The 17,834-nt window shown below is 63.7% G+C and overlaps 1 protein-coding gene across 2 annotated transcripts in view; it reads left to right on the forward strand.

The window, feature by feature from the left end:
- Positions 1-17,834, forward strand: part of CHL1 (cell adhesion molecule L1 like) — a 49,714-nt gene that overhangs the window by 28,966 nt on the left and 2,914 nt on the right. For both annotated transcript variants that reach the window (XM_054694082.1, XM_037521930.2), the window contains exons 10-23: positions 3,545-3,676; positions 4,208-4,348; positions 4,578-4,689; positions 5,696-5,862; positions 6,264-6,429; positions 7,197-7,321; positions 8,411-8,512; positions 8,822-9,019; positions 10,332-10,402; positions 14,425-14,647; positions 14,973-15,088; positions 15,192-15,396; positions 15,585-15,707; positions 16,411-16,590. In XM_054694082.1, the coding sequence (XP_054550057.1) occupies positions 3,545-3,676; positions 4,208-4,348; positions 4,578-4,689; positions 5,696-5,862; positions 6,264-6,429; positions 7,197-7,321; positions 8,411-8,512; positions 8,822-9,019; positions 10,332-10,402; positions 14,425-14,647; positions 14,973-15,088; positions 15,192-15,396; positions 15,585-15,707; positions 16,411-16,590 (2,061 nt within the window). The remainder of the gene's footprint in view (positions 1-3,544; positions 3,677-4,207; positions 4,349-4,577; positions 4,690-5,695; positions 5,863-6,263; positions 6,430-7,196; positions 7,322-8,410; positions 8,513-8,821; positions 9,020-10,331; positions 10,403-14,424; positions 14,648-14,972; positions 15,089-15,191; positions 15,397-15,584; positions 15,708-16,410; positions 16,591-17,834) is intronic.

Raw genomic sequence — 17,834 nt, forward strand, 5'->3', positions numbered from 1 at the left:
CGGGGCCTCAGCTCCTGCCCGCGCTGCTGACTGCGCGGAATCCTTCCAGATGGCTGGGCTCCGCTGCGGCAGCTGAATAGCTTAGCAATCTGGCCACGCTTGCCTTCGCTCTTAGACTGAAGCTTTCACAAGAATTGCAAAGGTTGCAAAAAAAAAAAAAAAAAATCAAGGATGTAGAATTTATTGTGCAGTTTAAATTGTGGACTGTGGCCCTCAGAAGGGATGTAGGTTTCCTGAACAAATTGTGCTGGCTGCTCCTAAAGCAGCTATTAGCGCTATTGAGATGTAAATCATGTTTTTATTGGGGACATTTAATCCTCTCCCTGTAATGAGAAATCGCTAAACAGCGGGGCCTGGCTGGAATGTTTGGGGATTTCTCTTCACACTTGCCGGTGAAAGGCAAGCTGAGCTCAAGAGCCTCTATTTCGAGTGTGACAGAGTCACTGTGCCCCCGGTTCGCTTCTCAATGGGTGAGCTCACTTCTGTTCGGCTTCTTCTGCCAGTCTGTAATTTCTTTTTCCCTGTTTCTGTTGCTTGCTTAGAAGCTCAAATTAAGTAGCAAGGGGCTGCCACCGGGAAGAGAGCTGTGCTCCTGCGCCCTGAGACTCGGCCCTCTGGAGACACGGCTGAGGGAGCAGTGCGTGTTCTCTCCCTCGTTACGAAACAGTCACATCCTGAAATGGGAGCCACACTTGCTCAATGTGAAGCAGCCGCACCCCACCCCACCCCGTAAGGGCCTGAGGAAACAGCCAGGACCCCCTCAGGTGCCCCCCGTGGGGCATCAGCGTGAGGCCGGCCACACGCCACGTGACCATTCCACAGTGAAGGCTCATGTCGTCGTCAACTTTTGACTCGGTTAAGGCTTTTGAGCTTTCGGTCAGTGGGACGGGAGAGCATTCGCTGAGCCCCCAGGCCCTAGTGCGGCTCAGTCATGACACACTCATAGGATGTTGTGTTTTCACATGTTGAGTCTGTTTCTAAGAAGTTGCAGTTAAGCCCAAATACAACAGACCTGACAAATTCTGACTTGTTAGAAAACAGATATTTAATAGGAACCTGTTACTGAAGCAACAGTCTCCGCTGCATGCTTTATAGGCAGCAAATTTCCTGTTTCATTTCGCCTCCCTTCAGGGGAGAAGCGTCTAATCAGCTGACTGTTTTCGACGTCCAGACCCAGTGTCTGAGTTCTCAGCAGCACGAGAGACAGCCGTCATCACACTCCATTGCGATTGGGACCACGGACCGAGTCTCGACATGGCAGTCGCCAGTCCCTGCGTCTCAGAGAAGAGGGCCAGGACGAGACCCGCGTGGCGTCTGCTCTGGCAGTGTCCATCCCTCTCCCCTCGGCCCTTGCGGCTGGCTTTGCCCTCAGGAGGGGCTGTGTGCTCTCAGCCTGGAGACGTGTTGCTCTCTGTCCCCAGCACCCCCACCAGCAAGGCCCTGCCCAGTGCCTGGCCCTGCAGATGCTTCGGGGAGGGAAGTGGCCAGTCTGTAGACCATGTAGACCAGCCAGCCATGCGCCCCGGGACGGCTGTTGTAAAGGCTGCAGTGGGAGAGCTGCGTCGCCCACCGGGGCCCTGGCTGTGGCAGCGCCTGGCCCCCAGCGAAGGGCTCCATCTGGGGGAGTGAGGCCGGAGGAGGAGGGTTCTGAGCTGGACTCGCTCAGGCCTCTCCAGAGCCCCTGGGCTCGGGCAGGTCCCTCCCCAGGAGACGCAGGGAAGAGGTGTGCAGACCAGAGCCGGGAGCTCAGGAGCAGGGCTGGGCCGGTGGGCTGAGCCAGGCGAGGACTCCTAACCCTCCCAGTGAATCGACCCAGGCTGGAGGGACTTGGACCTGGGAGCAGAAAGGAAGTTGCGATACAGAGAAGAGCCGGGTTCCGACCTGCAGTGGAGATCAGATCAACGGGCAGCCGTGGGCCGGGAGCCACCGTGACCACTGGGCCCTGCACGCCGCCCACGGCATCTGCCTCAGGGCCCTGGTGGCGGCCCGTGGCCTGGGCGGGTGGCTGTGCCAGTTTCAGGAGCACCGGGCACGGTGTCTGCGAAGGGCCCCCAGACCCCGCACACAGCTTGGCTCGCCTGAGGGTGAGAGCGTGATGCTCTGCTCTGAGCCACCAGGTGGACGGCGAGGGCCTCCTGCCACACACATCTTACTTTTCCACAGTGACCGTGAGCATTTTCATATCCATGGACACTTTTCTCTAACTCCGACGCTTAATTTTATCGTGATTATATGAAAAGACAAAACAAAACAAAACAAAACAAAAACAGGCAGCACAACACCAAGATGCCAGCACACAGGAGCCAGGCCCTGCTCCTGCAGCGTCAGGCGCGGTCACAGCCCAACCATCTCCGCCTCCTAAGCCAGTGACGGCCTCTCAGGCCGGAGACCACGATGGGCCTCGGGATCCTCGTCTCCTGCTGGCTGAACCCGGGGCCGCGTGTGGCTCCGCTGCTCCTGTGACCTGGGCGTTCCCGCCAACCAGCCCTTTGACTCCTTCACTTAGGAAAAAATGGTTTAAGCGACACTGTTCATTTTAGGCTCGGCGCATCTGAACGGAGTCTCCTTTCTGATTGGACATGGGGTTCAGAGCGTCTTGGGGTGCTGACAAGGAGCGCTCAGCATGACGGCTGTGGGCACGGCGGCTCCTCTGATGCCCAGTCAGCCGGCGTCACGGCCCTCCGCACCCTTGCCCCCACCGGCGGAGTGATGACAGAGAGGGTCTCACTCTGTGGACAAGTCATGTGGGCCACGTAGGCCTCGCCTCCGCGGCGGGCAGGGCGGGGGGCTGCTGACCTTCCTCTGCTGTCCCGGCGCCCCCTCAGGCATACCTGTCCCCTCACAGAAAAGGAAAAACTCTGGGAAACGTGTCCCAAATTCTGTGACACGCAGGTGCAACATGGATGGATGAGTGTGGTGAAGGCAGCACCGAGGAAACATTTAACACACGTGCTGAGCAACAAACCCATTTGCAGATTCTCAAAGTGCTCGTCTCGGTGGTCAGTCTCCCAGATGTTTGCCGCAGCTTGAAAAGGAGCTGCAGCTCCAGACACACACGCGTCCCCACAGGGTGACAGGGCTGAGCCCACCTGACAACCACCTCAGATGTGCCTGTGTCGCACGTGCTGAATGCTTGTCGGGACATGTGGGCGTGCACATGCACACACGTGCACTCACATGCATATGCACACACACACAGGTACACATGCACGAATACACACATGCACATGCCCAAACTCTGCCTCCCTGATGCCCCTGGACCCTCTGAGGCGTCTGCCCCCCACTGGAGAACAACCACAGACCCCTCTGCTGGGACCCCACAAGCTGTCATCACATCAGTCCCCGCTGTGCACTGGGTGGGACACGCTCAGCATCACAGTGCGACACGCCCACCTTGCACACCCCTCCCTCCCACCCCTGGCCCACCCCCAGCGTCCCGCTCCGCGGCCGCGTCACCCCAGAGCCTGTTCTCTGTGGCGCGAGGGTGGAGGCTCTGCTGCCGCCCCCCGCTGAGCGGCGTCACAGCATGCCCTTGTGTCCGCAGAGCCGCCCCGCTGGACCAGGAGGCCACAGAGCCATGTCTACAGCAGCGGGAGCAGCGGCGTCCTGCTGTGCGAGGCCGCAGGGGAGCCGGCACCCACTGTCCGCTGGAGCGTCAACGGTGCCCCCATTGAGAGTAAGACCCTGTGCGAGGGGTGGCCGGCGCCCTGTTCCTGCCAACCGGGGGTGATAAACGGGGTGGAGGTGGTGCCCCTCGCTGGGCTGGCCCCTGGCAGTGGCCCTCGCAGGGCCAGGGGTGCTCACCTGGACGGGGGCAGTGACAGCAGGATGCTGCAGTGGGGAGGGAAGGGGGTGCAGGGCCCAGCGCCCCTCCTGGCTGGGCCCAGGGTTGTGGGGTCGGGCCACATGCACACCCTCACATCTCACAGAGACGCCAGCACCTTCTGGGGCTCCCGGGACAGGCATTAGGCTGAGATCAACAGATATTTGGCAAGAAATACAAATTTGAGGGAGCTTGTAACTGTACATGGGTCCAGAAAGGAAAACCCAGGGTTGATGTTGGGAGCTCTCGACGCGTTGGGCCCGCCGAGCTGTTCCTCATCTTAAACTGGTGTTGAAATATAGATGCTATGTGACACATTTAAGAAATGGGGTGTAAATATTTTATGTCCCATTTCCTATCAGGCTGACGTTCCTAATCTTTCAGAAAACCCGTTTGCTGGGGATGTCGTGTCCCCCGGGGAGATCAGCTTCACCAACCTGCAGCCCAACCACACGGCTGTGTACCAGTGCGAGGCCTCCAACGAGCACGGGACCATCCTGGCCAACGCCAACATCGACATCGTGGGTGAGGCCCGTGGCGGGTGCAGCCTGCCCTCCAGGGCGGTGTCCAGCCACACCCAGAGTAGCTGGACTCTGGACCCGTGCGGTGCCTGTGGCCTCAGGCTGGGCCTGAGTTTACTGTCCTGGCAGCGGCGGCATGGACGCCCCTCGTCCGGGCTCCACAGCCTCCTCGCTGCTCGCGCAAGCTGTTTCTCCCTGCGCACCTCAGGCCGTGTGTCGCTGTCTCCGCACAGATGTCGCCCCGCTGATCCAGACGGCGGACGAGGAGCGCTACGAGGCGGTGGTGGGGCGCGGCGCCACGCTGCAGTGCCAGTTCTTTGCGTCCCCCAGGGCCGAGGTGTCCTGGTAAGCTGCCACGGCGTCTGGACCCCGTCCTTGCAGGCCCCTCGGCCCCTGGCCTCTGAGAGGGCAGCAGACTCAGTCGCCTCCTCCCCAGGTGGGGGCGGGTTCCCCCTGCTCACAGGAGCACACACAGCCGCGTGTCCCTGGGGTGCTGGCTCCCCAGGTGTCTGCTTCTCCGGGTGGAGGCACCGGGTGGGGCGCTGCTGTCGGGGTCACCAGGGCCGTGGAGTCCTCTGCCCCTGTTGTGTGCTCGGCTCTCTTGTGTGTGTCGGGCTCTTCTTGAGTCTGTGCAGATGCCCAGGTCTGGGCTCGCGGCCAACCTGCCCCACTGCCTCCCGGGGAGCCTGGTCGCCCCAGGTCGGCCTCTGCCCTGGGGGCACACGCGCCGCGCCCACCCGTCTGCCTGAAACGTGGCCATCAAGTCCATCGAGGATTATTTTCTGCTCGTTTTTGTTTTTTTAAAGAGTCTGCTCAACTCCGATTTATCTCGCTTGCTGACAGTTTGCCCCCCGCCCCCAAATGCTGCCTCTGAGGGCCGCCTGGTCCCCGTGGACCCTGTAGGAGCCGCAGGAGCTCCTTGGGTCCGGTGTATGGGGGCGCGTGGGGCTGTGGCTGCCGCGCTGGGAAGTGGACGAGTGTGAGAGCAGGGCCGTGCCCGCAGCGGGGACCCCACCCGCCCGCAGCGTGTCCCGGTGACAGATGTGCTCCCGGGACAGCAGGAGGGAGCAGGGCTCATTATGTCCTCCAATTACTGCTCCGCCATTTAGTCCCTGCCGTGATCCTTAACTAAGAGTCCCGTCAACACGCGGAGATTTATGAGGCTCCCGGAGGGTGCAGGGTGGCCACGGAGCCACATGCCAGTTCCCATGCAGCTCCGGCAGCTGGGGGGCAGACGGGCCTTGGGTCCACGGCAGACGGGCCTTGGGTCCCCGGCTGCCATGCCTGGGGGTGCGGTCGGTGCAGGACGAGGCCCGGCTGCCCCCAGGCTGACAGCGCTCCCCGTCCACAGGCAGAAGGTGGAGGCGGCGAAGCCCCTGGAAGGCAGCCACTACCTCATCCACGAGAACGGCTCCCTGCACATCCCCAGGACCACTGAGAACGACGCCGGCTCCTACTCCTGCTGGGTGGAGAACACCCGCGGGAAGACAGCCGTCACCGCCACCCTGGACGTCAGAAGTGAGTGGCTTTGTCTCCCCCGCGTCCGGCTGGTCTTCACTTCCCCAGTGACCAGTCCAGCTTGCACTGCCCCCCCGCGCATGTCCTCTGGGCTGGTCCAGAATAGTTGGTCTTGCAGGCCGTCGCGGTGAGGGGCTGCCGGGGCCGGATGGAGAGGAGACAGCAGGGGCTCGGGGCCAGGATGGGGGCGCCGTGGGGGCTGGGATGGGGCTCAGGGCCAGGACAGGAGTGCCGTGGGCTGGGACGGGGCTCGGGGCCAGGACGGGGGCGCCGTGGGGGCTGGGACGGGGCTCAGGGCCAGGACGGGGGCGCCGTGGGGGCTGGGACGGGCAGCTCACAGGGCATGCAGCCAGCCCACGGCTTTGCAGCGCTAACTGGCATCTCTGTCCTGGTAAACGCAGACGCGACACTGCTGCAGGTGTCCCCACAGAGCCCGCGTGTGGCCAGGTCGCACACACTGGCGCTCCACTGCCACAGCACCTGCGACGCCCACCTGAGGCCGAGCCTGAGGCTGACTTGGAGCAAGGACGGCGCCGCCTTCGAGGCCAACGGCACGGAGGACGGCAGGTGGGTGGCACAGGACAGGCCGGGCTCGGGGGCTGCAAGGCCTGGGCAGGGGTGCGGACACTGGCAGACACAGCGGGGCCCTCTCCAGCCTCTGGGCAGTTTGGAAGGCCCTGCAGGGTGTGCACCTGGGCTCCGCATGGTTTTGCTGCTGCCTCTTCACTCCTTGGGCTGTCCTGGGACGGCAGGTGCTCGGTGCTCACAAGGCCCTGGGCAGCTGGGGGAGTCCAGCAGGGGTTCCCCAGTCTCCGCCTGGCCTGGGCCCCCGGCCCCCAGCTCGTCCACCCACACAGGTGCTGTGAGTTGAGTTTTAAATATAATGGACTTTATCTCAACACAGCCTGAATGGTCCTGTTAGCAGATGGAGGGAGAGCGTAAAGGACTATGTTTCAAAGCCATTTTCCTGGAGTAAACTCGTTACAAATCTGCAGAAATGAGGAGAGGCAGGACACTGGCCTGGGCGCCGGGCGGGCACGGCTGCTCCCTGCTCCCACCAGGCCTGGGGGCAGTTGTGGGCAGCTGGCGGGAAGGGAACAGCCAGTCAGGCCGCCGGGCGGCTTCCCCGCTTGCCCCCACCGGGTGGCTCCCAGGCCCACCTGGGCCTTCTCTCCTGTCTGAGCTCTGGAGGCGCTGGCCCTGCAGGGGCGGGAGGGGGCCCTCTCTGGCTCTGGGGCAGCCTGGGTGTGGCGCCTGCTGCAGTGCGGGCGAGGCCTGCTGTCCGCTGGACAGGGCCCCTCTGCGCTGGTGCTCACCCGCCCCCTGTCCCGCAGGATCCTGATCGAGGGGGCGACCCTGACGGTGTCCAACGTCACTCTGCAGGACCAAGGCGCGTACTCCTGCTCGGCCCACACGGCGCTGGACAGCGCCGTGGACGTGACCCGAGTGACCGTCATGGGTAGGTGGCCCCGGTGCCCTCGCTCCTGCCCGTTCCTGCCACGTTCCCGTCCACGGCGCGTGCCAGTGACCGCGGAGCCCTGCCCGCTCGTTCCGTCCCCCGCCGGCCCCTCCCCAGCGCCGGCCCCCAGAGACGGCTGGGGGGGCAGCCGCGAGGCGTGGGGGTGGCACGGGTGTGGGGCGGCAGCACCGGCTGTCCTGTGCCGCGGGGGTGGCCAGACCTTGGTGGGGTGGTCCTGCTCTGCGGGCGGGGGCGTGGGGGCCGGGCAGGGGCGTCGGGGGCGGGGGGACGTCGGGGCGGGGGAGGCGGGGGGGCGTCGAGGGCGGGGGAGGCGGGGGGGGGCGTCGGGGGCGGGGGAGGCGGGGGGGGCGTCGGGGGCGGGAGGGGGCGTCGGGCCGGGCGGAGGCCGCGCGGCGGGCGGTGGAGCCGAGTCCTGGGCGAGGACAGACACTGGGGCGCTGCGCCCTCTGCGGGCCCTCGCGCGCCCGCCGGCTCCGGCTCCCCTGCGGCCCGCGGCGCCTGCCCGGCCTCCCGGGAGGGGTGAGGGCAACGGCGGCGGGCGGGGGAGGGGCGCGCGCCCGGGCTCGGTCTTGGACAGGCCCGGCCGGCCGCGCGATCAGCGTGCCCCCCCGTGCCCCCCCGTGCCCCCCCTGTGCCCCCGCGGGCGGCGCTGTCTGCGCGGGCCGGCGCCTGCCGAGTCCCGGCGGGGGGCCGAGGCGTTCCGGGTCGGCGCCCAGGACTCGCCCTTTCGGCCCCTCTGAACGCGCCGGCCCGTGCTCCGGACTCGCGGCGGGGGCGGCCCGGCCCGGCTCACCCGCCCCGCCCCGCCCGGCCCCGGCCCGGCCCGCGGACCGCCCCGCCGCCCTGGGACGCGCCCCCGCGCGGAGCCGCAGCCGCGCCCCGAGGCCGCCCGCGCCCGCCCAGGAGCGCGTCTCCCCGAAGTCAGGGCGGCCGGGCGGGCGCGGGGGCGAGGGGAGCCCCGAGCTTCGCGCCAGCCCGCCCGGGGTCGGCCCCGCCAGCGGCCCGACGCGGGGGACGGCGAGGGCCCCCCCCCCCCCCCGGCCGGAGCCGACCGCGTCTTGTCCGCAGACGTCCCGGACCCGCCCGCGGACCTGCGCCTGTCGGACCCGCAGAACCGCAGCGTGCGGCTGGCCTGGCGGGCGGGAGACGACCACCACAGCCCGGTCAGCGGTAGGCGCCCGCCCCGCCCGCACCTGCCGCCCGCCCGCACCTGCCAGGCCCCGCCCCCCGCGGGCCCCGCCCCGCCTCGCCGGCACCGCCCCTACTGGCCCTGCTCCTCAGGCCCCGCCCACAGCCCCCGCCCCGCCCCCGCCTCAAGGCCCCGCCCTCTCTGGCCCCGCCCCGCCCTCTCTGGCCCCGCCCCGTCCTCTCTGGCCCCGCCCCGGCCCCGCCCCCCGCCGGGGAGGGCCCGTGTCCACGTCCCGGCCTCGCGGGCCCCCCCAGCCCCGCCCCGGCCTCACCGCGGCCTGTCCCGCCCAGAGTACATCGTGGAGTTCGAGGGCGACCGCGAGGAGCCGGGCCGCTGGGCGGAGCTGGCCCGCGTCTCGGGCGCGGAGACGGCGGCCACGCTGGCCCTGGCCCCGTTCGTGCGGTACCGGTTCCGGGTGCGCGCCGTCAACGAGGTGGGCTGCAGCCCGCCCAGCCGCGCGTCCGACCCGCTGGAGACGCCGCCGGCAGGTGGGCGCGGGCGGCAGGTGGGCGGGCGGGAGGGGCGGCGCGGGCGGGCAGGTGGGTGCGGGCGGGGCCGGCAGGTGGGCGCGGGCGGCAGGTGGGCGGGCGGGAGGGGCGGCGCGGGCGGGCAGGTGGGTGCGGGCGGGGCCGGCAGGTGGGCGCGGGCGGCAGGTGGGCGGGCGGCAGGTGGGCGCGGACGGCAGGTGGGCGCGGGCGGGCAGGGGGCGCGCGGGCGCGGCGCGCGGGCGGCGGGCGGGCGGCGGGCGGCGGCGGGGCCGGCAGGTGGGCGCGGGCGGCAGGTGGGCACGAGCGGCAGGTGGGCGCGGGCGGGCAGGGCCGGTGCGGGCGGGGCCGGCAGGTGGGCGCGGGCGGGCAGGCGCTGGGCCGCAGTCCGGCCGCCGGGGAACATCCGCGGAGAGCCGGCTCCGGAACGGGACGCCGGCCCTTTGCCGCCCGCCACGTCTCCCTCGCCCCACGGCGGGCATTTCACGCATCCGGTGCGCGGCCTCCAGGGTGGGTCCAGATCCCAGGGCGCCCCTTTGCCCGCCAGGCCCGCGCTGTGGCCAAGCAGAGCAGTGGGGGCGTCAGGGAACCCGACGCTCGTGGGGTTTCAGCGGGTTGGCCGGGGACTAAATGCCCACCTAGACCTTCCGCAGAGCGGCCTGGAGCTCCTCGGCCCGGAGCTGCGCCTGCCCCGCGGTGCCCCCCGAAACTCCAGTGTCAGCCCCCGGTGCTCCACTCGGCTCCCGTGGAGATAACAGTCGCTGGATGCATTTCTAGCAAGAAATCTAATGGAAAACCAGAAGCAAATTTTAAATCAAAACGTTTTTAAAGTAGGGTTAAGATTTTAAAAAGCAGATTTTAAAATACAAAGAGCAGGTTTAAAATTTAGATACAGGAAGCAGACCAGCCACTCTCCACGAAGGAGGAGTTACAGAGCTCCGGGGACGCAGGCTACTCACTCAAGAAAAAAAAAGCATAAACATATATTAAAGCTGCCTTGTGAGGGAGGATGTGCCGGCTGGGCTCACTGTGCTGCCCGCTTGGGCATACGCACTTGCGAGTGTAACGTGTGCACGTCCACTGCCCGTGTCCCGTGTCGCACACCCAAGCCCACGCCGTGGGTCTGCGGGCGTGCGTGTCTCGAGGAAGCTGGAACAACACTGCTCTCCGCCTGTTTTGGAGCCGGGCTGGGGGGACGGCCACAGACAGAAGCAGCACGGCGGCCTCCGTCTGCTTCCCGCGGGAGGGGCTGAGGCCATGGCTCCCGACAGACCATGTCGTGGGGGACGTGACTTTAATGCTTGTGACTTTTCAGCTCCAGATAGGAACCCTCAGAACGTCCGGGTCCAGGCCTCTCAGCCCAAGGAGATGCTCATCAGGTGGGAGGTGCGTGTCCTGGGGCGGCCCGGCCCCCCCCTCCGCGGTCTGCTTGCTGAGGGCCTGTTAGGAGCGAGACTGTTTCTCTCATGAGTCCATTCTGCGCACGTGCCTGCGAGACGGTGGGGCTGGCTGTTGGGCGATCGGGAACAGCTTTGAGTAATGTAAAGCCCACGTGGGCTGGCGGGACTGCGCTCCATCACTGACAGTTTCCATCCCTTTCTAATTCTGGCGCCCCCTTTCTAATTCTGAGGGGTCCAGGAGCATGGTTCAGAGTGGGTTGCAGTTGGAGAAACTGCGGCCAGGGTGACCAGCCATCTTGCCTGGCACACTCAACCAGAGACCGGCAAGACCAGATTCTCGCGGCCACCCTGGCTGCAGGCCCCTCGCCCCTCGGGCAGCTGTTAGAGGCGATGAAGCAGACTTTCTTCTGCGTGGGGCGAGAGAGCTCCATCTGCTCTCAGGGCGTCCACCGTGCAGGGCCAGGCCTCAGCTCCTGCACCCGGGGGAGCTGTCCCTCTGCATTGGACGCGTCTGGGGACAAAGGTAGTCACAGGTTGGCATTCCCCATTAGGCCTACAGTGGCCCCTCGACGTTGAACTCCCTGGATGTCATGTAAACAGAAGAAACTGAGTGTGTGTCTGGAAAGGCTGGTTTATTTCCATACCTCATTCCAAATGTGATTTTTGGGAAAATTCTAGAACGTATAAAGTCGGGTTTGATTTTCTTTCCTAATGTATTGTCCTCCGTTCTCATTGCATAGTCACAGGGTCCATTTCTGTGAGATATTCGGTAAACATTTTTTTATAGCCACACTAACCTTTTGCTCTCATTTCAATTAAGTTTTGCAACTTTCAATTTTGAAAAAAATGGTAATGCACAGAAATTAAATATATTCAGAATTTTATTCTTCCCCTGAATTTGGGCCATAAATACTAATAGTTGCAACCTCGTTGTCTTGATAATTGCTTAGTTCAGTCTGATGTGATGTCAGCATCTTCTTGTAGGATATTTGTTTTATTCTCTTTTAAGCCCCAGACAAGTTCCCGTCAGGTAGACGACATCACGGCTACATGATGATGCTACTTACATAGGTGACAGGTCAAACCCCAGCAAGCACCAGTCCCACCCACCTTCCTCCTGGGGCCTCAGCTCCAGCTGGGGCCCAGCAGCCCAAGGGACCAGCCTCACTTTTCTGAAGAGAAGCCAGGATGCTCCGAGCTCCTGGGCTTGCCCAGACCCAGGGGAGGCAATAACGAGAGGGGGAGCCCCAGACTTCTCATTGCTCCTTCTGCTCCTGATTCACCCCTTCCCCCAACGATGCCCAAGACCGACCCCATGTTCTCTTGGAATAATGGATTCCGTCAGCAAAGCGCATCCAGCGTCTGAGAGCGGATGCAGGCAGCTCAGTCGTCGCTGGAGGGGTGTGGGAGGCAGCTGCCCTGACCTGTAGGGTCCGTATGTGCCCCAGTGCTGTGGGTGCACCCGGGGACCTTAAGGACCCCCACTCCTGGTTATTGCGAGGTGGGAATTCCCTGTCAACTGTTTCTTAGGGTCACAGGCAGCCTGAGTCAGCTCCTGGAGACAACGGGCATGGCAGCGGCGCCAAGCCCAGGGTCAACAGCCGCTGTGCACTGCAGAGCAGGAGCGTCCTGTTCTCTGTGCAGAACGATGCACCTTTAGGCACAAAACAACGTGAGGTTGCCCCGCCCCCAGAGACGGCCTCCAGGGCAACTCCTGACCAGCTGATGCTGGTCAGAGAGAGGCAGTTTGAGAAAGCCCAACTTTCCCGAGAGGACTAGCAGGACAGACAGACAGGAGGACAGACTGGACCACCTGGTGTTTGGTTTGTTTAGCATTAAGCATGAGTCAAAAGCAGCGTGGGGGGGGGGGCCCTAGCTTACGTGCGAGGTGAGAGAGCACTCTGCTCTGAGCTTCCGGGGTGCCCCCCTCACAGGACAGCGGCAAGCTCGCAGGACCATCCTGCCACCGAGGTCCGTGGAGGGAGAGGCCTGTAGCAGCGCTGAGTGTGCCCGCGTGGGGGGCATCCTGGCCTGGCCGAGATTGTTGCTAGTTCTCTTATTCCGCTCATGCCCTGTTGCGTAGCGATTGTTTTTATAGCTTGTGCTGTGTTAACCCTTATGCACATTTTAAAAGTGTCACTTTTGTTAAGACTTGACTACGACAGAACTCGCTTCTTGGCCGGCACCGTCTTCTAAATCTCGCTTTTCCTACCCATGGACTTCGCTGTCACGTCGAGGTCTTCAGCATGAAATGTCTCAGCCCTTCACCGGAGTCAGGGCCGCTGTGACCTGGACAGCTAGTCCATTCTTCCGGGTGACTTTGGCTTGACGTTTCCTTTTTTTCTTATTCTTAAGTACATTCATGTTGAATTTGAACGGTGATAAGTGGTTAATTTCTAATCTCAAAGACACACACACACCAACCCACGCACGTTTGGTGAACAGGAATTTCTTCCGTTGCCCGGTGCTTTCAGGCACAGTGTTTTATGCGTAGAGGGTCTTACTCCCACGTCATGGATGACGAGGGCGCTGCCTCTTTCCAGTGGGTCTAGGGCACTGAGGGTCTGGGCCTGTCCAATCCCGGCTTTGTCCATAGAGCCCTGGGACAGCAGAAGCACGGGTGTCCCTGGAAATTAGACGCCGGGCGTTTGACTCACAAGCTCGTGGGCTTCCTGGGTCCCCTGGAGATGTCCATGGGCCATGTGGAGTCCTGCCCCCCAAGTTCACAGCCACCTTTGGTGAGACCCCGCCTGCTGGCAGCTGCATGGGGAGGCTGGTGGCCCTTCTCCACCGCTGTTCCTCTGCGCCCATCGCGGTTGGGGGCGCGTGAGAATTTGTGAGGCCCCGCGCGGTCCACTGTCTGAAAGCCACACTGGCTGCTCCTGCTGTCTGTCCAGGAGCCTGGCCACCCAGAGGCCGGGAGTTTTATAGGACTCTTCTGGGAATGTCCCCAAGGCGGCCCGGGTCCCCTGGGCTCCGCAACAGCTTGTCCCTGTGCTGCTGCCCTGGAAGCCTAGCACAGGCCGGGAAATGGTGTCCGTCAGCAGGGGCTGAAGGGGACGGTGATTCCGGGGTGATTCCCGGCTGTGCGGGAGACTAGCTGCGGGTGCCTGCCTCGCCCGGGGCACCCAGCGCCCATGTACTGCGCCTTCGGGGTGGGGCCTGGGCAGAGGTTCCGGAGGAGCATCGCGGGGCTGCGGCGATCTCAGGATGTGTTTGCACTTTTCCTCCCGGCTGATTTACTGATTCGCCTTGGGGGAGACGTGAGCTTGAAATCCACTTGAAATCCACTCTGTGCTTTCAGCCTCACTCCAACTCACGCTCCTGCTAAGTGTTTCAGCCAACAGACTTAGTCAAGGGGTGAGCAGACCCGGGAGGGCCTGTTCTGTGATGGCGGAGGACTCACGCACAGACATCATTGCCTCTGGAGGGTCTCACCACCCGGGGCTGCTCAGACCCTCCCTGATGTGCCAAGTGGTACTGAACTCACTTGAGCGCACAGCCTGTTTTGGTGACGTTAAACAGGTGCTTCGATTCCAGGAATATGGCTGAACTAAGTATTGTTCCAGTCAAGATGAGCGTGGAAACAACTCATTTCCTATATAGAAATTCCTCCGCTAATTAAATAAAATAAATTCCTACACTGCAAAAGCAGTGGGCACAGGTCAGCAGGCGTGGCTGGGACGCCCCCCGGGGGGCCCCACTCACCACCCGATCCAGGGCCTTCTCCAGCCTCGCTCTCTGGGTGCGGACTGCTGGAGTACAGAGTCCACTGAAGACTAGAGCCGGGGGGTTCTCGTAGTAAATTCTTAGACTTAACACAGGCAAGCCCTGGCATCTCCAGGTGGGTTTCCCACCACTGGGCTGGCAAGCAACCGACTTTCACACTTAAGGATAGGCCCTTCCACAGCTGTGGCCACACCAAAAGGGGTGTGAGCCCGGCAGCAGCCCCTGACCATGGCGGCCCCCTGTGGCTGCGAGGCCCAGCTGAGCCGGCTTCTCTTTCAGCCGCTGAAGCCCATGGAGCAGAACGGGCCGGGGCTGGAGTACAGAGTCACCTGGAAGCCCCAGGGTGCCTCCGTGGAGTGGGGGGAGGAGACGGTCACCAACCACACCTTGCGGGTGATGACGTCCGCGGTCTACGCGCCCTACGAGGTCCAGGTCCAGGCCATCAACCAGCTGGGCGCGGGCCCAGAGCCGCCCTCCGTGACCCTGTACTCGGGAGAGGACTGTGAGTGGGCCTGGGCACACCGCCGGCTCTGGGGGCCGTGACCTCGGGGGGCAGGTGGGGACCTGCTAGCAGCACCCCTCTGTCCAGCCTCCTGGAGGGCTGAGTCTGCCCTGGGCATGGCCCGAGAGCTGGGCAGGCACTCATCTGGCCCCGCTGCTGCCCAGTGTCCACCGGAGCCCACCTCCCCGGAGCCCCTCTGTGTTAAGGACTCGGTTGATTCCTTCTGGGGTGGACTCACTCACACGCTCTCCTCAGATTAGACAGAGCCACGTCTGGGTAAGGGGGGTGACCTGAGGGGGTGCTGACTGCTGTGGTTCTCGCTCAGATCCCGACGCGGCGCCTGCAGTCCAGGGCGTGGAGGTCGTCAACAGCAGCCTCGCCAAGGTGACCTGGTCCGCAGTTCCCCAGGACCGAGTCCACGGACGTCTGCGAGGGTACCAGGTCTGCGTGCCCCCCCCTCCCGCAGCCAGAGGGCAGCTTCCACCACAGAACTGACCAGAGAGGCCGAGACCGCCCGGCAGATAGGACACTCTTGTCCTTGCAGGTGAACTGGTGGAAGACACGGAGCCTGGTGGACGGGAGGGCCCACCCCAAGGAAGTCAACATTCTGAGGTTCCCGGGCCAGAGGACCTCGGGGATCGTGCCCTCCCTGGAGGCCTTCAGCGAGTTCCACCTCACGGTCCTGGCCTTCAACTCCAGAGGAGCTGGTCCGGAGAGCGAGCCTTTCGTGTTTCAGACCCCAGAAGGAGGTGAGCACGGGCTGCAGAATTGGGGTGATGTGGCCCACCGGACACCCTCCCCACCTGGCCTCCCCCAAAGACCCCACCTCCCGGGGCCTGGCAGGCAGCTGCATGGGGGCATCTGGTCTCGCGAGAGCGCAGCCTGGCGGGGCTGCCTGAGGCTCACTGGCGGGCTCTGTCCTGTCTGTATCTCCTAGTGCCTGAGCAGCCAACTTTCCTCAAGGTCGTCAAGGTGGACAAGGATACGGCCACCCTGTCCTGGGGGCCGCCCAGGAGACGCAACGGAAACCTGACGGGCTACCTGCTGCAGTACCAGACCAGTGAGGGCCGCGCCCATACCTGCTTGGCGAGCTCTGGGGTCCTTGCCTTGGGGGAGCCCTGGCAGGCTTTGGGGCATCTGCGGGAGAGTTCTCTGCTCTGGGAAGGCTGGTGATGCGGCTTCGCCACTCGGTGTCTGTGTCACTGTCTGCAGGTGGCGGGCGGGTGCATCTGGGAGGAGGCTGCAGGTGTTTGTCTGGCCCTTCTCGCAGAGTCTGCAGGGCCCCGGGGGTGTCCCAGGCCGGGCCCTGGGCACAGGCTGAGGGTCCTCTGAAGGCAGCACCTCATGTGGTGCTTGACCAGCGGCTGCTGGGAAGGTTTGACTTGGGAGTGAGTTTGATTCTGTGTGACGAGCACTTCCTGGTGGCATGTGCTGACGCAGAGACCAGAGCACAGGACTGTTCCCCACACCGAGTGCATGAGCTGGGTGCTGGGGGCCTGACCCAGGGGCGCAGGGCCGGGCTGCTCAGCCCTGGAGGCCATGAGCGCTGGTCCTGGTGGCTGTGACCTGAGGCCAGACCCAAGTCGCAGTCACGGGCTCAGATCCAGGCGGTGTCCATGAGCGGGCTCAGTGTGCCCACCTGGACCTGGCCCACGGGCGGTCAGCCCAAGATTCTAGCACGGGGACGGCGGCAGCAGCTCAGCACCCACCACGCCCCTCGGGGAGGCCCAACGGCCGGCCAGCGCCTGGGTTTCCTTCCCTAGTCAACGGCACCTACGAAGTGGGGGAGCTGAATGACGTCCACATCACGGCCCCTGCCCAGCCCAGCTGGCGGCTCTCCCAGCTCAACGCCACCACCAAGTACAAGTTCTACGTGCGGGCCTGCACCGCGCGGGGCTGTGGGAAGCCGGTCTCGGAGGAAGGCGCCACGCTGGGGGAAGGCAGTGAGTACCTGGCGGGGCACCGGGGGGTGGTGCGGTTCCCTGATTCGACTGTGTTTTTCTGTTTTTTTCGACTCAGAACTCTTTGCAGTTCCCTTTTCAGATCTTTCTCAGCTTGGTCGGCTGCGCTCAGCCTCGGGCCAGCTCCACCCTTCTGCTTGTTTGTCCTGCTGAGCCTAAGTAATAACGAGCTGAAGTCGGGTTCTTCACATACCCAGAACTCCCCTTTACGGGAAAAGTGCATATATTCCAAGTTTCTCCGAAATAATCCCACAAATTATTCCTAAGGGCGAATCAGGTGCCAAGTGAACGAGAACTCACTTATCTCCTCCTGAAAGTCAGACGGAAGGGGGTGATGGAAACTGCCAGGAGCTGAGAGGAGCTGATTTTCTGAGACTTCAAACCCTTGTCAAGTGGTGAAAATATTTTTTTAAAAAAGCAGTGGACGGCAGCCATGGGCCTGCCGCTTCCCTCCCATGGCTGCGTGGGCAGAGCCCGGACATGCCAAGCGGGACGCTGAGCCGTGCTCCTGGCTGAGGCTGCCAAGGGCCCCGGGCCTGGGGAGCGCTGCACCTCCACACTGGCGGGCCGGTGGGAAGTGCCATGTGGGCCGTGTGCTAAAGGAGCGGCCGCCTCCGGTCGGTCTCAGTGTGCGACTCACAGGGTGCACCTGCCCCGGCCAGGGCCCTGGCTCCAGCAATCCGGCCCCGGTGCCCTCCCCCACCATGCTGGTGTCTGTGGCATCTGTGCCATGTTTCCAGAGGACACAGAAGTCTCTTCCCACCGGTTTCAGCACGGTCTTGAAAAGGGAGCAACGTGTGTTTCCACCGAGGAGATGCACCTTCCCCCAAACACTGTGAAAACGATGGCTCCGTGTGCGCTGGGCCCGCGTCTCGGCCCCTCTTCCCCTCACTTGCCCACACGGCCGACTCGCAAGTGCCCCCGGTTTGGGCAGCTCCTGCTCGGTAAAGAGCAGGGGACTGGGCTGATCAAAGCATTCTGTGTGGTGATTGGCTGGAACAAAACACTGACTTCGCTCTACTTTGCAAAAGCTTTCACTACTTAACATCCTACTAACATTCTGCTTTTACAAGTCAAGACGGGCTGCGTCCTCGCTGTTCTGTTCCAGGGGTGCTCAGCGTCCGGCTTTGCTCAGCTAACGTGCCCGGCCTGGTCTCCCAGGCCCCATTCTCGAGAGAAGGCTTTGGCGGTCAGGGACTGTAGCATCCACTCTGTCCTGTGGCGAA

The sequence above is a fragment of the Talpa occidentalis genome, unplaced genomic scaffold (assembly GCF_014898055.3).
Source record: "Talpa occidentalis isolate TD23 unplaced genomic scaffold, MPIMG_talOcc4v2.1 talOcc4.10, whole genome shotgun sequence".
NCBI classification, from domain to species: domain Eukaryota; kingdom Metazoa; phylum Chordata; class Mammalia; order Eulipotyphla; family Talpidae; genus Talpa; species Talpa occidentalis.